At 30.3% G+C, this 20,474-nt stretch overlaps 1 protein-coding gene across 1 annotated transcript in view; it reads left to right on the top strand.

The window, feature by feature from the left end:
• The window catches only part of Smp_175720 (tripartite motif protein trim9, putative), a gene marked incomplete at both ends in the record, with an annotated part of 44,081 nt that overhangs the window by 13,249 nt on the left and 10,358 nt on the right, over positions 1 to 20,474 (top strand). Inside the window, 4 exons of the mRNA XM_018791950.1 lie at positions 429 to 479; positions 3,300 to 3,439; positions 13,395 to 13,533; positions 20,120 to 20,344. Of these exons, the coding sequence (XP_018644859.1) occupies positions 429 to 479; positions 3,300 to 3,439; positions 13,395 to 13,533; positions 20,120 to 20,344 (555 nt within the window). The remainder of the gene's footprint in view (positions 1 to 428; positions 480 to 3,299; positions 3,440 to 13,394; positions 13,534 to 20,119; positions 20,345 to 20,474) is intronic.

Raw genomic sequence — 20,474 nt, 5'->3', positions numbered from 1 at the left:
CAATTGACTCATGATTTCAACTATATAATCCAACATTGTTTTCTAATTCAATAACATTTAAAATAACAAATTTATATACAATATATTGAACATATTGAGAAGAATATTTATTCTACTCATCAAAAACAATTGAATACACGAATTATTAGAAAATTAAAGAAAAGGAAGAGAGAGAAAAAGAAACAAGATTTTTTGTTTTGTTTTGTTTGTTATCAGTTAGTTCTTTATCTAGATATAAAAAAAACAGTGGATAAATCAATTCCTTATCTCATTAACAATGAAACTATATCAAATATATATGTTGTACTCACTAAAAAAAATACGTACAAACACGTAAAATAAAATTGTTTACGCAATAAAAACAAATTTTTCTCATATTTGATTGATGTTGTCCCTTTATTTTTATTTTTTTTTGTTCTTGTTTCTAGATACAAAAAGATCTGAATATTTTCAACTTATCAATCAAAAAATTAATGATGGTAGGTTTTTGTGTAATTATCTTTCATATATATATATAGTTCTTGTATTTGGCTTGTCAGTAGCTCTTTTGAGAAATTGATCAACGTTGTAAACATTTGCTTGTTTGAGTTGTCAGCACCACCACCGACAACAATAATATTAATAATGATAATAATAGCAGAATCAAATCTCTTTTGAGTAGTATGATAAATTCGATATGAAAAATAAAGTGATTTGGATGATCTCGTGTTCTATGTTTATAATTATCTACTTAATCCTCTTATGTTATAAATACGATTCTAATTTGTATTTAATTCAAGCAGTTGAGATTATATAAAGTGGTCTCATTAGTTGTCTTGTTTATCACTTGTATAAATTATAATAATGATTTCAAGATTCATAAGAGAGGTGAAAATAAAAACTGCTTTTCTGTTTTAATATCACATGAATAACCATTTAGTAATTTCATGAAGGTGTAATAATTTGAGCGAGATTTGATTCATTGCGAGTCAAATTGTGAATTATTTCTCTGTTGCAAGCTTTGTAGTTGTCTATGTTTATTAATAACTATTTCTAAGAATAAGGTAAGCATTATTGTGAGTCAGTAAATGTGAGGAAGAAGTCTGGATGGTGTCTGGTTCTCTTGAAAACCAGTGCAAAATTACCCTGGTCCACAGAGGTATATTATATGACTGTGAGGAAGAATAATTCATCATTATGGGATGTTAAAAATTATATTAAGTAGATTAATACTCGCTTAGTAAATGAAAGATTGATCCTTTTGCTAGCTAAACTTATTCAAATCGCTTAAGAATTATTTTCTATTACCTATATCTACACTGTTCTAGTTACTGCAATAACTTTGAAGACCTGAATGCATAGGTTTGATTGCTAAATACAGAACTGAGTTTTGCTAAATTACCATAAAAGTGATTATCTAATCTCGTTAATTTTCATTGTATTCTATTTCACCAGATTATAGTAAATGAAATAATTTTTGTGCATACCTACTTAGGTAAATAAATAAGGAAGCCGATTTTAGAACATTATGTAAATTCACTTAGTATTGTTTGTTTGAATCTTCCCATTTATGTTTAGAACTGCAATTGATCAGTCTCTAATTGGCATATGTGTATGCTGTGCCTATTGCCTCGATATAGCCTTAATTCACAAGCATTGTAAACAAAGATGGATAGTGACTAGTAGTGGAATCCAGTATGACGCGTGTTTCGTCCTATTTGGGACTCCTCCCGGATTCCACTGCTAGCCACTATCAATCTTTGTTTATTATGTAAATTTCCTAATGATTATTTTTTTTAAAAACACTTGATCTTATCTTATTTAGGGTTTTCAATTTCAATAACATTCATACAATGTAATTAAGTTCAATTTCCTAATTCATCAGATTTCACTTTTTATAAGATAAAGTTAGATCAAATGTCAATTTCCGATTCCTATACTGATACAATCAGATATTTTTGATACAATGGTAAAATATCATATTATCAATTGTAAGTGGTTGAGTTAAATAATGATTTAAAGGATTTATATTAATGAGTGTATATAAATGAATCATAATTAACTTTATTTGAATGAGGAAAGGGAATCAATCTGAAAAATGTCATGTATTTGAGAATTACTTTTCTAAAAATATATTCCCAAATATAAAAACTAAGTCATTTATATTTGGAAACTAATGAATATAATTTCATATAGAGTAACTATTAGAAATCTAGAGGCAAGAGAGTCAAAACTATATGAAATGAATAAGAATTTGTTACACCTCCCCCTAGATTAAAATAGATTACTGATAACCAGGGTGGATCCATAGTTAGAACACATCGTTTTTGTTCACATGGAGGGTTGGAAAATGTTTATATAAATCTAAAAGTGGTAGCTTTTATAAAAAACTTTAAAAGTAGTTGTAAGTTTAAACTTAAGCTCCGTAGAAAAATGTTGACTCGAGTTTCTTATCTCAAACCACCTCATATCAAACATGGTATACTTCACTTTGTCAGATTGATGTTTACTACTTAGAGATCAGTTGATATAAATATTCTGCAGTTTCTATCTGTAAAGTGTGGGTTTAGGTACCATCTAAGGTATCGGTAAATTCAAGAATTAGGATATACTATGATGAAATGTACTAACTAGTAAAAAATATAATGACAGCTCGTCGTATTATTTGTTTCCAGCTACATAAAATTTAAAATCTTCATAGGTACGACGTTTAATGTGAAGTAAGAGTAAACGGTTCACTTACTGACCAAACCTCTGTGAACAATCTCTCCGAAACTCCAAAAACTGAAATCAAATTTCCTACACTGAATCTGTATCTCTGCTATCTATCGACTAATGGATTCTAAATTATCAGTATAGAAGTTTGGGGAGGTTTTCAGCAATAATCGTATTCCACTAGTGACCGATTTCAGGAGTTAATCTTAGAATTCAAGTGAGAAGCCATAATCTATGGAGTTCAACTATGTCAAGTATGGGTAAGTTGTTCACGGAAGACAATAGAAGATGGCCGTACACTGTCGCATATTAACTGAAGATAAACTTCCAGACTACTGGATTCTGGCACGGTAGTCTAGAAGTTAAGCGTCCGTGCTAGAGACCGAAGGTTCTGAGTCCGATCTTCAGTGACGAGGGTAAGAATGGGCATTGCCCAGGCCAAGATAGCTGTACAGTGTTTCCTGGTGTCCTCCGGTTATTTAACCTACGTCAGTTCATAATATCGATAATATTCTAAATTGTCTATCAATTCATAATCTTTGATGAAAAATATGCCAAAATAACATCTGTTCAAACAGTTCTTTTTCTTTTTATTCTTGTTCTAGCTCCAGCTCCACCAGCGTTTCTTATAGAAGAATGCATTTCAGAGCGTAATGTTATTACTCTTGTGTGGCAGCCCACATCATCTATACCTATTGATCGTTATACACTTGAATTGGATGATGGAGCAGGTGGAACTTTCAGGGTTAGTTTATAGTATAAACTTTTTTTTCCTGAATTTATTTGTTCTTCTTTGAGTATTATTCATTTTTGTGGTAAACGGATAACTACTTAAGCTTTACTTAGTTAGGTCACCCAAACCAAGGACTTGTAATTTGTTGAATTAGGTTTTTTTAAGTTCATCCTAACATTTATCATTCTTGTATTTTTAACGTTCCGCTTGGTTTGATTTTTTTTACTATATGTAGCTATTTATCAGTTATAATTAAGAAATAACAATCATAAAACATAAATGACAGTTTTTATGTAAATGAGTTTTTAAAAGAAACATTAATTAATGAATTATTTAATAGTCTCAATAGTAGATATCATGAGTCAACTGAAGCTAGATCACTATGGAAAACCTGGAAGCACCGGACGACCGTTTCGTCCTATTATGGGACTCCTCAGTAGTGCGCATCCATGATACCTCCTCGTGAGATTCAAACCCAGATTTAAACCCAGCGCTTAACCGACAGACCACTTAGCCGGCCGGCATCCAACGGTGTTAATGTCTAACTTCAACCAATCCACGAAATTGAGCAACCATTCACCAATGCTTTCAGTGAGTTTGTATCTCCCAACAGACCTGTTTGAACTCCACTGGTCACTGCTCCTGACTAGAACTGCAGGAAATACCTCATGCAGCCAGTCACTAGTAAACATATGATCATTATCAGAGGGGGTTTTGTGGATATTATAGTAGTTTCAATAGCTGAGATCATGAGTCAAGTAAACCTAGACCACCATGGAAAACCTGAAAGCACTGGATGGTCGTTTCGTCCTATTGTGGGGCTCCTCAGTAGTGCGCATCCACGATCCCACCTCGCGTCTAGCTTCAATTGACTCATGATCTCAACTATTGAAATTACTATAATATCCACGAAACCTCTTCCGATATTTAGTAATAGTTTAATTCAAAAGCATTAACTATCTTATTATCACAAAGGCATTTTTTAAAACTAAATATTTCATCCAAAGACTACAAATTGTTTCTTTCGATTTACACTTACTTAGAAGCATTTTTCACCTAGTAGTATTCAAATGATTTTTGTATTTCTGAAAATGAACTATGTAAATTAAGATTTTCTAATAGCGAATTCCACAAATTACCTATTGAGAATTATTCTATTCAATGATTTATTCAGATTGATTTAATTTGTCACTTTTTCCTCACACTTAAATTAGTTTACAACATAAGTGGACCGCTTGAAGTGTGCACAATTGATTGGATATACTGTCCAATTCAAAACTTTTAGGCCTCATCACAAGCATGAATTATATTTAGTATTAGTTGGATTAATAATTTTCTTATGGGTATTTTTTATAATAATTATATCAAACCGAATTTTACACTTTTGAAATATTAAAAAGATTTGGAATTGAAGAAAGTATGGTATATATTCCATTTGATAGTGATGAACTCAACAGTTTTATTTCAGTTGACTGTTTATTATATAACGTTTCTGATGTATGTAGAAACAGCTAAGCTAATATGTTGTTTTAAATGGTTAAACATTATCATTATCAAGTATCATTGTTAATATTTGAATTGATACTTTCGAATAAATCGAGCATTGGGTAGATAGTTATAAATAAATGAATATATTTGTAATACCCAAATGAGTAGGAAAATAGGATTTTCTGACTTTTCATGACTCAATGTAAGCCGCTTCTTCAGAGATAAATAACCAGATGAAGTTGGATTAATTTTGATTCGGTTATTTGTTCCCTGAAGAAGTGGCTTACACAACATCAAAAAAATCTAATTTTTCTCTTCATTGGGCTACTACAAATATATTATTTTATTTATAACCGTTATCACATAGAAGCAATGATGATAAACCGCACTTACAAAATATGAAAATATATGTTTAGTTTTTTTGACAATAATTTTAACATATATCTCTTTACAAGTTTAAAACTACTTTGTATATTGTCATATCTGTCTGTATTATCGCATTGATGAAAAACTCACTGAAAGCAATGTTGTCCAAATCCTTATGTATATTTAGTATAATGGGGAGGGAGTTTAGTACACGACGTATGCTTTTAGGTTTAAAGAACATTTTTTATAAATTAGTTCAGAAAAGAAAATGGAATAAAATGTTATGAAAATTTGAACAAGCTGCGTATTTGGATGAATGTCAAATTTACTAAAATCATGAATAAAAGGCAGATAATAAAGAACTTAAATAGATTTGTAAGGCATTTCGTATCCTTTATTCATTACGTAAACCATTAGTCAGAAAAATTTCTGTTATTTACGGATCAGTGCTTAGGTCATTCAGTTTTCATATCTATTTATATTTGACACATGATTTTTTCTTATCATTTTTAGAAAGGGATAGATATAACCTAATATAATGAAATATCGGAGATAAAAAAATTCAGTAAGGTCTTTGAACAACATCAGTATTTAAATTTTTTAGTCCTGCAAAATTCAGAGATCATTTAGTATACATATCGATAAATATACCAACAAATGAAAAACGTTTTTTTCATCCTCACAAGTTTAATCGAGTCACAATTTTCACTGCATGATATCTCTGCTAAAAATGTGGCACAATTTAAAAATATAAAATGATAAAGATACAAAACAATTGAAAGAAGTCTACCTACAAAGATATTGAATGATGGGTGATCTGATAAAATAGAGGATGCTTCAAAGATTAGGCATTGAGCAAGTATATATACATATATATATATATAATAACAGTAGTCGGAAAGTATGTATAATATAAATTCAATTTAGTATTGTTTGTTTGAATATTCCCATTGATATTTAAGACTGCAACTGGCCAGTCTCATATTGGCATTTGTGCATACTGTGCATATTGTCTCGATATGGCCTAAATTCACAAGCATTATAAGCGAAGATGGATAGTGGCTAGCAGTGGAATCCAGGACGCGCTTTTCGCCCTATTTGGCACTCGTCAGCTGAATGTGCCTGCATCTCAGAATTGATGTTCACTCTGGGACTCGAACCCAGTACCTTTCCCTTCAAACGTCATCGCGTTATCTACTCAGCTACTGAGTCGAACAGTACTGGGTTCGAGTCCCAGAGTGAACATCAACTCTGAGATGCAGGTTCATCGAGCTGACGAGTCCTAAATAGGACGAAACGCGTGTCCTGGATTCCACTGCTAGCCACTGTCCATCTTTGCTTATTATGTATAACATAGTTGAAAATCAAGCAAAGCGGAATCTTTTGTATACTATTTAGTTTTAAGAAAGGTTATGAGTAATTTATCACATAAAATATACTTGTCCTCAGTTTGGATTTGAAGATATAGATTTTATAATATATCTAAACAAATGAACTTATGAATGTCCAACTTGTAGAATCTATTCATTTTAAATGTCTAACATAATGTTGTATCAACAAAGAAACATCCTTTTCCCATTACTAAAACAACAACAACCACATTACTTGATTAAAACTTCGAATAACTATTTTTCAAAACAATATATTAATTTTAATTCAACATGATATAAGGGTTATTTAAATTTATATAATAGAAGCAACCTTATCTCACTATTAAAAGTCAACAAAAGGGAAGCTAAGGAAGTCTTTTTTTTTAGAAAAAGGGAAGAGGTTTACGTTTGATTAGTTTGTTAAACTGATAAAATATTTTTTTCTGTTGATTGACAGAAAAAATAAATCAAGCGTGTAGCATCTATAAGTCTGATAAATCAAAACAAATTCTTTACTTTAACTAACGAGTCAATGTTCTTCATAATATCCAGACTTTAGGTAATTTTTTAATGGAAAATAGTATTAGGCATATAAAGTTATCCAGGAGACTGTGTATAGTTTGTTATATAATATTTAAGGTCAATGAATTTTATCGGAATGATTATATCTCCATGACGTTACTATCTATAACAATCTACTTTAGATGCTGAATTTTATTTTAGTGAACTATTTCAGGGATATGAGTAATAAGTTATTCTTAATAAATATTGTTTAACGTAAAAACAGACTTACAGATGTACTCGACTAATCTTTTGAGATACCCAGCAAAGTTCGTAGACTCTGCATTAAGTAATGTCAATCGTGATCTATTTAAATGGTAAACTGAAACATATCTCAAAATTATGTTACGTTCACTTCATCAGTTCAGTTAGTTATTCTCCTCAAAGTACATGACAATGAAAACTGCTGTAGATTTTCAAACTCAGTCAAAAAATTTAAACGAAACAAGAATAATATATGCTGAATAGATTATAAATTTATTGTGTTACTCTACTTTCGACTAAGATATATATAAGCTGATAGGTTCAGTCAGTTTAAAATATTGCCATCCTAGAAACTGTAAGAACTAAATTGTCATATATGAATTTTTGATCGTTTTTAGAAAGAAAATCTATGATTAAGTTTAAAATTAAAGTTGTGAATGATTTTGTTGAATACACCTTATAAGTAGCTCACAATAAATCTATAAAGTATCCTTTATCGTCTAACATGTGGGAGTTAAAAATTTGCATAATAAAACGTATAAATGCCCACTTTCAACACATTCTAATTCCACTGAGGTCAAAAACTAGTTTAAGTTAGACAATAATTAAGAGCCTGGAAGTATCAAACGGCCCTTTTGTCCTATCGTGGAACTCTTCAAGAGTATGCATTCATGTCCTTATAACCTGAAACCGAATTCAGGACTCAATGGTGTACAAGTCTAGCCTAAATTAATCTGCAATACTTAATTTATACGAACATGTAATTTTGTCAAAACGCTTTACAGCGTTCATTGATTCTTAGTGGATCTTCAACTGATATCACATCATGATTGAAATCACTTTTAAATGAATATTTCTAATAACTTTCACAAAATCAACTGTATCAAGATGTGAGAATTTTATGTAAATTCAGTGAACAGTTCAGGCTTATGCCTTCATAATTCCAGGTGGTCTGATTATATACTAAATAAATATAAACAGTCCTAACAGATAGTCTTCATAATATTTGATGCTGATACAATAAAATTTGAAATGTTATAATATAGTAGCTTCTCATAGTTCTTTCAGTCTTTACCGCTTTCAATTAAATGTCCAAACTCACTTAAAATGAGTTGTCTCCGTTAATGCGTTATCTGTATAAATTAATGCAAATATTTCATAAATTTCATTGAGTTTGATCAATAGCTTCAGTTATCCAGTTTCGGTATTTGTTTAATAAGCTATGCATAATATCGATTATCAGTATCTTATTTTAGTTCAAAATACCAAAGTACTAGATGAACTATGGTTGGTATTTAAAATCTTATTATTTCCATACATACACCATCAATATTTTTTTAATTTGATAAACCTAACCGATACCATATTTTACTTAAACTACTTATAAAACTTACTGAGAACATAGTAACTAAAAAAAATTAAATTTTTTTTAAAAATAATCACCAACTAACCACAATCGTGGTCTAGCTTCAATTGACTCATGATTTCAACCATATAAAAATTAATAAAATCTCTACAAAACCCCCTTCTGACAAATTAATCTATTAAATAAAATGGGCTATAAAGTTTTTCTATCCGTTACATTTATGATTGTTCTATTCAATGTAACTAACAAATTTCAGTTAACTAAGTAATGTCATTTAGATGAAACTATTTTCCCATTTCAGTTTGATCTTCATCAATTCTTTAAATAAATAATACAAATATATAAGAACTTTCGTCTAAATTAGAACCAATAGTTCCATAGTATCTGGGCGCTGAGTTGATGTAAGACATTATATAGGAATAATATATCTTTGTAAAATCTCAGCGAATGAATTTTAAGTAAATCCAACGTTTCACCTCGTAATCTGGTCCAAGCTTTTACAAGGAAATATTTCGTCCTATTTAAATAATGCAAATTCTAAATTAGAATATAAAATGAATATTATCTAGATAGTGGCAAGTTAATCAACAGCGTATATCTAAATTGAATGTTATTCATAAAAATATTAGTAGTCTGTTATTATTAAAATGAATCGTTAAATTAGTCAATCAGCTATTTACGAGCTCGTCTATTGCACATAGCTGAAGCCATCGCAATTCATATTCACAAACCGAACCTTTGTATCCAAAAGAAGTTTGTACAACCACTCTCGCTACCTTGGCCATCGGTATAGCGGAGTTTGTAGCATAATTTCGGTAAACAATTATCTTATTCCTTCCATTTTTTGTATTTTTGTATTTTACTTATTCTCTTCATTCGTCTCTTGATTCTTACATAACTACTATATTACTGACCATTCATCAAAATATTTTGTTAGTTCTTTCTTCTCTTTTTTATATATTATGCAACGTAGCAACTGATTGATTTCCGAATAATAACTCTGATTAGTATTAATCCTTCTCTTCCAATTAATGTTAGTTTATAATCGATGTCATTATATAATTATTACGTAACGTATCTACTCCATGAGCGTTATTTAATTATTGAAAATCATATATATATATATTAGTGTAGAGCCATGATGAAAAACTAATTGAAAAGAAATATCTTCGCTCGATGCGTTCCTTTTTATTTATCAAATGTCAAAATGGAAATTTTCACTTTAATCAGCTATCTATTAAAACTGTTGACGTATGTAATACAATAAAAATAAAAATTGTAAGTATCGAATTGGATTCAAGTAGATTGTATGGACTATTTCGGACATAACGATTAAGTATATGTTTATGGATTCCTGTGGCCTCGGTTTTATGACAAAAATGAAATCTTGAGGAATAGGTTAAGCTGAGCGATATTTAGTAAATAACTTCAAAAGCTATTCACATTTTAATTTTGTCCCTCTTGTCAACTAAATCTTTATCCTGTATTTTTGTCCTCAATCAAGAAATGTGATGTTCAGAAAAACGTGGACGAACTTGTTTAGTTACTCGGTAGATAAATTTATGTAAAATGGGCTATAGAAGCTCACGTACAATTGAGTTTGTTCATATCTAATTTGGTTAAGCTCTTTTGTTAACTTATTTAACGGACAGAGTCATTCGTAGAATAACAAACTACCTAAACTATTGTATCTTCATTATGTATGCTTGAGCACTGTTCACTGCCTACGCTTATATTCATTGTGCTAGCCTAACTATTAGTCGCTTAATTGATTCGATGATTCATTCATTTAACCATATATATATATATATATATATATATATATATATATATATATATATATATATACTTTAATCCTGTTCACTGACTCGTTGACTCGCTGATCCGCACACTCGTTCATTGACTCGATCATCCTCTCGCTCATTCGACTCGCACACTCACTCGCTTGCTTTACGGCACTACTCTTTCATGCTTGCTTAATGTGCCTGTAATTCTGGATATCTGTGTGTGGTCCAATAATAAACGCAATCAACCCTTCGTATTCGCCTTCTGATTTATACACCGTTAGGGCGTTATCTCGTAATGGTCATCAGGATGGACAATATACGAAGTTTAAGGATAATATCGAATACCGACCACCACAGGTCAATTAGTTCCAAAAAAACTGGATTATTTTTTTATTTACTATTTTCCTAAGCATTCTAATAAAAATCTAGATTCGCCACTACATTATAAAGTAATGATGTCATATCGGTTAAATCAACAAAAAATCCAAATAACTAGAATAGATGGGTTAAAATTCACCCCATTGCGCAAACCAGTGGCTGTTCGAACTCAGTAACTAAATGGATAACGTGTTGGGTGTTTAAATCATAAGATATTTCGTCTGAAACCTTGGGCTAACATCAACACTGAGGTGCAGGTATATTCAGCTAATGAGTCCCAAGTAGGAGAGAATATAGACTTCACTTCTTTCTATCATCCAAATCTGACTGAACTTCTTCGGACTTGATGTTAACATAGGGTCAGTCCTCACAGAATACTCATTTATATGCCTAAAGATACTGATCAACTGTACTCCATAACATCAACAACAAAAAATTCAAACAACCAATACAAATGAAAATATCATGTATTTATTAGATTTTTATAAAGATAATTAAATAATACATTTTGAAAATCTTTTTTTTACCTTCGGATATACTTCTCTCACAAGAGGAATATAAAAGAATTCCAACAACAAAACAAGGTAACTATATCTATAAAACTCAATCTAATAATATAAATATGAGAATAAGGCAAAAAATAAGATTCGAATACTTTTTAAATTATCATAACAATGATTATTATCATAGAGATAAAAAGAAAATCCAATTTTGTTAATTTATTGATGTCTTGAATTGATGTTAATATTTCTCATTTTGTATAGGGTATATACATACATGAATATACATATTCATACATGTATCATATATATTTCAAGCCCATGGGCAGAGTTAGATATTTAGTAGTAAATAGAGAATAAGCCTTTTTTTTACCCAATTGTGTGAATAATTTCACTCCCTAATTTTTTTTCCTAATTTAATCATTTACTATGTGTTCAAAAAACAATCGAATTTCCTGATAATTATGATTACTCGAATAAAAAAAATATTGAGGAAAACTTAGAAAGTAAAAGAGAACGATTCAGTTCTATTCTCATTCAAATATTATCGCTTATTTTCAACGATCTTTTGGTAATAGGTCATTAGATTACATTCAGTTGATATCAAAATTATATGTAACCGAACCGGCTCTTAAAACACAGTAAACATAACCAGAAAAACACAATGTAATTTGAAGTATTTCACAAGACAACTATTATAAATTATATTCTTCTTAGCTGATACTTAAATAAGGAGTAAGCGATAGATGGGCAATTAAAGTAAATTAAATGTCTTTGTTTTTCGCAATTTTTTTAGTAAAATTATGTTTTTTTCCTGAACAATTAGTTTGTTTAAAATATCCTTTGTCTAAATGGCATTTATTCGACTTTACAATTGTATATGTTAGAAGAGGGTTTTGTGGAGATTTTAGTAATTTTATGTAGTTGAAATCATGAGTTAATTGAAGCCTGACCACAATGGAAAACCTGGAAGCACTAGACGGCCGATTCGTTCTATTGTGGGACTCCTCAGCAGCTCGCATCCTCGATTCCGCCTTACGAAATTCGAACCCAGGACCTATCAGTCTCGTGTGCAAGCGCTTAACCTCTAGACCACTGAGCCGGCCGGCATTCAACGGTGTTAATGTCCAACTCCAGTGGTCTAGTGGTTAAGCGCTTGCACGCGAGACTGATAGGTCCTGAATTTGAATCTCGCAAGGCGGTATCGTAGATGCGCACTGTTGAGGAGTCCCACAATAGGACGAAACGGCTGTTCAGTACTTCCAGGTTTTTCCATGGTGGTCTAGCTTCAATAGACTCATGATTTCAACTATATAAAATCGCTCATGTATTATTCAGATAATATATATTCTGTTTCATAGAATTTCTCGAACAGCAAGGAATATACAGTTTTCCACAGAATTTACTGATAAGTGATTGAAAGTAAAAAATTAGATGCTTAACGTTCCAAGCATACTCTTCAAAACTTATATCTTTAAAATAACTTTGACTTACTTTACAAACATCTACCGATACCATAATATTCCGAAAAACTGTTCGATTTTTTTCAGTAGTTTTAATGTTTTAAATTTTAGGAATATATTTAGAGGTGAGCCTGTGAAATGCTAGTAAATATTATGTAGATGATATTGGTTCAATACTTTATAAGTTATAGCCATCTGAGAAAGAAAACTACCAGATGTTCCCAATGATTTTTTTTGACTTTGTTTCATACTGATGAATTAGAACTTTTAAATTCCTGAAATTATTGACGATTCATTGAATTTTGTTGTATAATTCACTAATTATTACTTCAAATTCAAATAAACCGATTTTCGTAATCATTTATGAATTAACGAACCGTTAAATAATATGATTACAAAATCATTTATATAATTACTACAGGTTTTTTTAACGAGATTTTCATAATTTACATATTTTTTTAAAATTACTTTTGTTCATATTTAGAAAGTTTATCGGGGTGTTGAAACAATGTGCACTGTCGAAGGTTTACACTTTCGTTCCGTCTATCGTGCTCGCGTTAAAGCACACAATCAAGCTGGTGAAAGCCAATACAGTGAACGAATTTGTCTACAGACGTCAGATTGTGAGTTGATGTACAATGTAAACTGTAAATTGTTTTCAGTACTTAATAAGTAATTCAAGTGAAATATTCAAAAAAAATCGACAAATAAATAATTTAGACAGTTGGATGTATTTCATACACAATTCTCTTTAATAACCTTCGGAGAACAGGAATAATTAGTTAAGGATAAACGAATTCCTTTATTTTGTTAAATTCTCATTCATGAGTCGATTTAAGCCAGACAATCATTGAAGACCTGGAAGCACTAGACGCCCGTTTCGCCCTAGTATTCGACTCCTCAGCAGCGCTCATCCACGATCTCGCAGGAGAGACTCAAACACAAGACCTTCGGTCTCACGCGCAAACGCTTAGACACTAGATTACTACGACATCTCGACTCATGAATTCAACTCTTAAATTACTACAATCTCCACAAACCCCTATTCTGATAAATCCTCATTACTAGCTTACAATTGGTAGTATTCCAAATCTAAAAAACAAAGCCTTGTTAAAAATACTGAAATATTTAATAATACGAAAGGAACAAAATGCTGCTTGAGTAACATAAAAAAAACACATCAGTGATAAGATAGGAATCAAAATTAAAATAGGCAAACTTCAGGTAGTTCAAAGTGCACAAAATTAGTGAAATACAATAGAGTTGAAAAAAAATATGATAAAGTAGCTTAACTAGAAACAAGAATCCAAAGAATTATCATATGACAAAATGAAGTGTATGCTATCAAGAAAATTACAGATTAACGATGGTGGTTTTTTGAACTCATAAATTTGGTCTCTCTTGATTGATCGCAATAGTTTTAGGAAACTTCAAAAGACTAAAAATTTGCTATTTATTAATCCGAAAAAAAGTTTCAGTGATGTTTACCTAATGTTCTGCGTACAAAGGAGATGTCTGAAAAATCACTCCACTAATAGCCTTCATTTTGTTCAATGAAAGACTTATTTTTTTACATTTAACTAGTACTAAGCTAGTTGATATATGGTAGTTTGAACATAAATATTTACCCATAGTGTGGAAATAGTTACGTATATATGTAAATAAAACGAGACAATAGACAAAAAATCCACTTGAAATTTTGTATTAAAAAAATAACTTGATTTATTAAGTAGTTTTCTAGCAAGTTTCACTATCATGATTGGACACATTTTTCCGTGTATTCGACTTCACAATAGTTCTAACCGCGAATCAACTATGAAAAAAGTTTCTATAAAAAGAAGTTACCTAAAATAGTTATTTAATATAAGAAAATAGTGACAATGGTAAGATTAATAATGTAGAAGGCATATAATTTTATTCTATTTATAAGACAAAAAAACGTTCGATAATTAGATTTCTTTTATGCTTTTAAACGGTTCCTTTACAATTATGGGGAAACTGATTCTACTTTAGAAATCCAAACACGTACAGCACTCATAGATATTATCTCTTAACTTTGCAGAATGCAACTATTCCCCTGTATGGTTTTGCCACTGTACAGTAACTATAGACAGCAATAACTTACCCCATATATATCACCAGCCATCTAAGCTTAGATAAAGTCTACAGTGACGTCAATTTATCTAATTTGATTGAAAGTTTATTCAGCTTAAAAATACTGTCTGACGAAAAATTCTTTCTCACTCAGTATTTTTTTAAATACATCAAAAGATTAGTTGGTAGATTATAATAACGATTAAATTCTTTCTTTAACACCATATTATGTTATAAAATTATTTAATTCATATAGACATAGACGTCAATGGAGCTAGTTACTTCTATCCCAAAATAAAGATAGTTGCATCTGTTAATGTTATACCTCCATTAAAAACCTGGAAGCACTGGACGGTCGTTTTATTCTAGTATGTGACTTCTTAGCAGCATGCATCTACGGTCCCGCAGTCTGGGATCGAACCCGGGATCTTTGATCTCGCATGAGAACGTTCAACCTCAAGACCATTAGGATAAAATGACCGTCCAGTGCTTCCATGTTTTCAATAGTGGTCTAACATTGATCGACTCGGGATCTCAATGGAAACTCAGTAATCTCTATAACCCTATACTTATAATAATTACACCTAATTTAGTCTGTAAGTAGGAATTTTAAAAGGAAAGTTTATGATGAATTTATAATTAGAAAATGAATAAAAAAAATTATTAGAAACAATAATTCACTGAAAAATTCCTTATTTTTCAAAATCTAAAAAAAGGGAAATTAATTTCTTTGAAAAAAGGGGGGAATTATTTTCACTTCAATGTACAAGATTTGATCTATATTTAAATTACCTTATCATTATTGTCTAAATTACTAGATAATTAGGATTTAAATTCATTTCTATTTCAATCCATATTTAAATTACGTAATAAATGATGAGATTTAATTCTACAAAAAAAGAGAGCTTACTACATCTAACTAATCTTTCTGTAGCTAAGGGTAGATTTAACTGGTAAACCTCATTAAATCCCGTTTTTTTTCTTTTTACAAAAAATGAAAAAAAGACTTTCAGACGAGAATGATAATTTTCATAATCTCAAAACTATATATATATATCCATTCTAACTGAATTCATTTCATCCTACAATTTCCATATAGACAGATGTAGACACTTAAATTATTTCATTTGAATGAATAGTTGAAAGATGTATTTTTTGTCAATTATTTCCTTGAAGTTAACTCATCTAAAATACTTCAGGTTGAATGTAATATTTATTTCGTTGACTGTAAAACAAAATTATATTTTTTGTTTTATACCATTAACAATAACATCAAAAAAGAGAGATGAAAACATAAGAATTGTGTTTTCATAAGTCGATCTAGGCTAAATCACGATTGAAACCCTGAAAGCACTGGACAACCGTTTCCTCCTAGTATGACACTCCTTCTTTTATTGATTTAGACAAATAATAACATTAAAAAAGAGAAATGAAAATACAAAAATTGTTTTGTTTATTGGTATTAATGAAAAAACTTTATTTTATAATAAATTTATCATTCTATTTAAGTGTCTACAAAAAAACCCATTTAATTGAGTATAACATTAAATTACTATAGAATTAGGATTTAAATTACAATGAATACTGTTGCATGTAAATTAACGCAATATAGAATCAATATGCAAAGTATGCACATATGCCAATAAGAGACCGATCAATTTCAGTCCTAAATATCAATGGGAAGATTCAAGTAAACAATAACAAGTGAATTTAAACTTCACCTCATTGCACAAACTAGAGACTATCAGAACTCAGTAGCTGAGTGGAAAACGCAATGGCGTTTAAATTGGACGGTACTGGGTTCAAGTCCCAGAGTGAACACCAACTCTGAGATGCAGGCACATCTAGCTGACGAGTTCCACATAGGACGAAACGCGCTTCCTAGATTTCACTGCTAGCCACTATCAATCTTTGTTTATAATTCTTGTAAATTGAGGCAATATCGAGGCTATACTCACGATATGCACATATGCCAATAAGAGACTGATCAATTATAGTCCTAAACGTCAATGGGGAGATCCAAGCAGACGATATCAAGTGAATTTTACTGTTTAATCATTGTTCAAAATTTACTCAACAAAATAGGAATCATATGTGTTCAATAAATTACTAAAATTTTAATGTAAATTTATGATCAATGAAGTTCAGTCACAACACATTTGAGATAGTTATTAACAATGATATTGAATGACAGTTTGAACATAGCACGAATAAATTGAAGTTAGAAAGATTAGCCTTTCTTATTTCATCTCATTCAATGATTTAACCTTTAATAAGCACGTAATCAGATCTAATAAATTTTTAATCAATACTTTACAGGATGATATGTAGTAACTGATGAAAAATCTAAAACTCGACTTCAGTTTTTCGAGGTTTTTTTCTGTTTTAATTTGTTTTCTAAATGACAATAGTTTGAAAAAAACACTTTCCTCAGTTTATTATATTTGTAAAATGTCATTTCGGCGAGACCGTAATTTATGGACGAGTCAATCAGAAGCGTTTGAGGGATTTCAAAGTCACAGCGCCAATATCATGTACGATCGGTTCACAGAGGATCTTAGAGAAGACGTGACAATTAAGCAGCTACAATACATTGGACTATTAAGAAGTTCCTTTATTTGTAATTCCGGTAATCAAATGACTTGTAGACCTTGTGCAGACTACTGTGATGTTGTCCTTCGATGTAATATATGCTTGAGGGAAAAGTATGCTAGGATAGAAAACTTTTTCGCTCGTTCCGGATTGAGACTAAGGCAAATTATAATAATTGCTGCTAACTGTATAATAAAAGCACCAGTATTATTGGCTGCAATACTCGCAGATGTTACTGAAGCTTCGGCTGTTCAGAGGTATGAGTATTATAGGGATACATGCGTAATAAAAATGACAAACTTACTCAACCGGAGTACATACAAACAATACTGATTCTCGATGCAGTGTTTTCTTTGGCCTTCCTCTTTTTCGTTTCTCCTCAGGATCCCAAAAGTGCGCGGCTTGTAGCTCTTCCAGGGCTAATTCCAGTCCTAACACCGGGTAAAAGAAGGAGGAGGGTTAGGCATGGGGTCGGCAACCCCATCCCATGTAAAACAACTTTGCTAAAAAAACGCTACCCAGAATAAACAAATTGAACAAATTGGCTAGTTGATATCTAAATTTTACTCAATCATTTTGAATATTTCATCACTGAACTAAGGGATCTGATTTTTGTTAAGTTGATCTCAGTGAATTACAGAACTGTACGAAAAAATTTGATAAAATCCTAACTAGACGACATAATTTATTCACATAATATGAAAATATACGTAAGTATTATTTTAACATAAATAAATTTATCTGCTATCATCATAAAACGTCAGAATACAAAATGAAGTTTATGGTATTATTGATAATCCATAGAAATATACTAACATTCGAATGGGTTCCTAAAACTCCAATATTCCAAACTATATTAGTATCAATAAAAAAAGTGCACTGAACAAGATAGAATAGACTCCTTTTTATGAAATAAAAAAAGTAATTCACATTAAATATCATAATTTGTGATGATAAAAAACATAAATATCCTGTTTTATGATGATCATATTGTTTATGTTAATTTATCTATCTTGCAGGACATATAAATCCACTGCTAACAAACGCTTATCACATTTATATTCAGTATTTTATGATTTTTCATTTTCTACATATAAGGGCTAATTCTATTCTTTGTAATGTTTAAAACATGAAATGATCTTAGATAGATCATATATAAAAGTCGGGAATCACTGGAGAACTATTTCATCTTAGTATGGGTTTCGTACTTAGTATATAATTGCAACCTTACCACAGGGAGTTGAACTTAGAGTCTTTGGTCTGGCATGTAAACATCCAATCATTAAGCCGCTGACAAGTTCCATATTAGACTGAAATAACTATACAGTGCTCTTTGATTTTTAACAGTAGTCGAGTTATTTTATCAAAATATACCCACTTGTTTATACATAATACTGATAATGTGGGTTCAGTAGAATAAAATCCCAACAGAACTAGGACAATTTTCATAAAAAAATTCATAATAAAAAATCAAATATATTTTGTCAATATAAACACCAAGGGAATAAGTAGAAAAAAAGACAAACACAAAACTATATCTTGACATTTTCTAGAAAAATCTCTCTATGAAAACATGTGACAAGAAAAACAAAAAAAGAAAAGAGAGAGCGAGAAACAATGCTGATTCAGTATAATAAAATGTCATGTAAATCTTTTAGTTTCCAATGTTCTAAACTTGCCTGTTGTTTTTATTCACAACAATATCATTAATTTATATACTTGACAAAACCGGTAAAACATTTCAAAATGGGAATATTGTTTATGAAACTATTATTATTATGAAGCCTTTGTCTTTAATTTATGATAATTGAAACTTTCCAATATTGTTTTATTTTATTACTTTTTAATTTAATGACAAATGATGGTAACTGAATAAATTTAAATTGAGGAAAAAAAAGGTGATTTGTTACCGGTTTCAAAAATTGATGACTGTGATTTGTACATTTTATTTGTTTCACAGTTTCAAATTTATATGTATGTATATGACTCAACCTTAACAAGAACATTTTTGAGTCATCCATTTTATGACATCTCCAGCAAGTTTGATAAGTATAGACAAAAAGCTCAAATGAAATTCTGAAATAATTTTTTATTAGCAGACATATGGAGATAGTTAGTAGATAACCATCTAAATAAATTGTATTCTAGTTACCATTCAACAGCATGATGAGTCTACAGTTTGAAATTAAATATGATGTTAAGTCATATAAACTAATGGTTATACTGCATGTTACTTGATGAGTTTCCATCAATACTCAAGACAGAATGGTCTAATATTGGTTTTTATCAAGTTATCACAAGGAAATGAAGATCTTAACAGTGTATTATTCACGGAAATTATTTTTTATTTTATCAAAATACTCAACTGCTATTTCTTTCTACCGAATCTCTGGTTTCGGATCCATTTAAAATTAGTTTAACGTTCACATAAATCAGTTTCGTATTTGACTTCTAAAAAAATATTTTTATTTAGCTTTCTAAAAATTCACTATTTTGTTTTATATTTACTTCCTGTTATATTAGTTACTTGGTTTCATTTGGATATTCATACCTCCGTACCAGAAATTTTACTTACAAATGGAAATCGAACTGTTACTAGTCAACTATCTGAAGATAGAGTAATTCTTGGTTCAACTGGTTTATCAAGAGGTGTACATTATTGGGAATTTACTGTAGATCGTTGTGATCCTGGTGGACAACCTGCATTTGGTATAGCTAAATATGATTGTAATAAAGAAATAATGCTCGGTAAGTTATATGATTGACAAACCATTATTTTATATACTGATATTATTTAACTTAAAAAACATTGATCAATATGATAATATGACTATTACTTACTTACTCCTGTTGCTCCCAATGGAGCATAGGCCGCCGA

The sequence above is a fragment of the Schistosoma mansoni genome (assembly GCF_000237925.1).
Source record: "Schistosoma mansoni, WGS project CABG00000000 data, chromosome 1 unplaced supercontig 0010, strain Puerto Rico, whole genome shotgun sequence".
NCBI lineage: Eukaryota > Metazoa > Platyhelminthes > Trematoda > Strigeidida > Schistosomatidae > Schistosoma > Schistosoma mansoni.
This window is presented reverse-complemented; position numbering and strand designations above follow the sequence as displayed.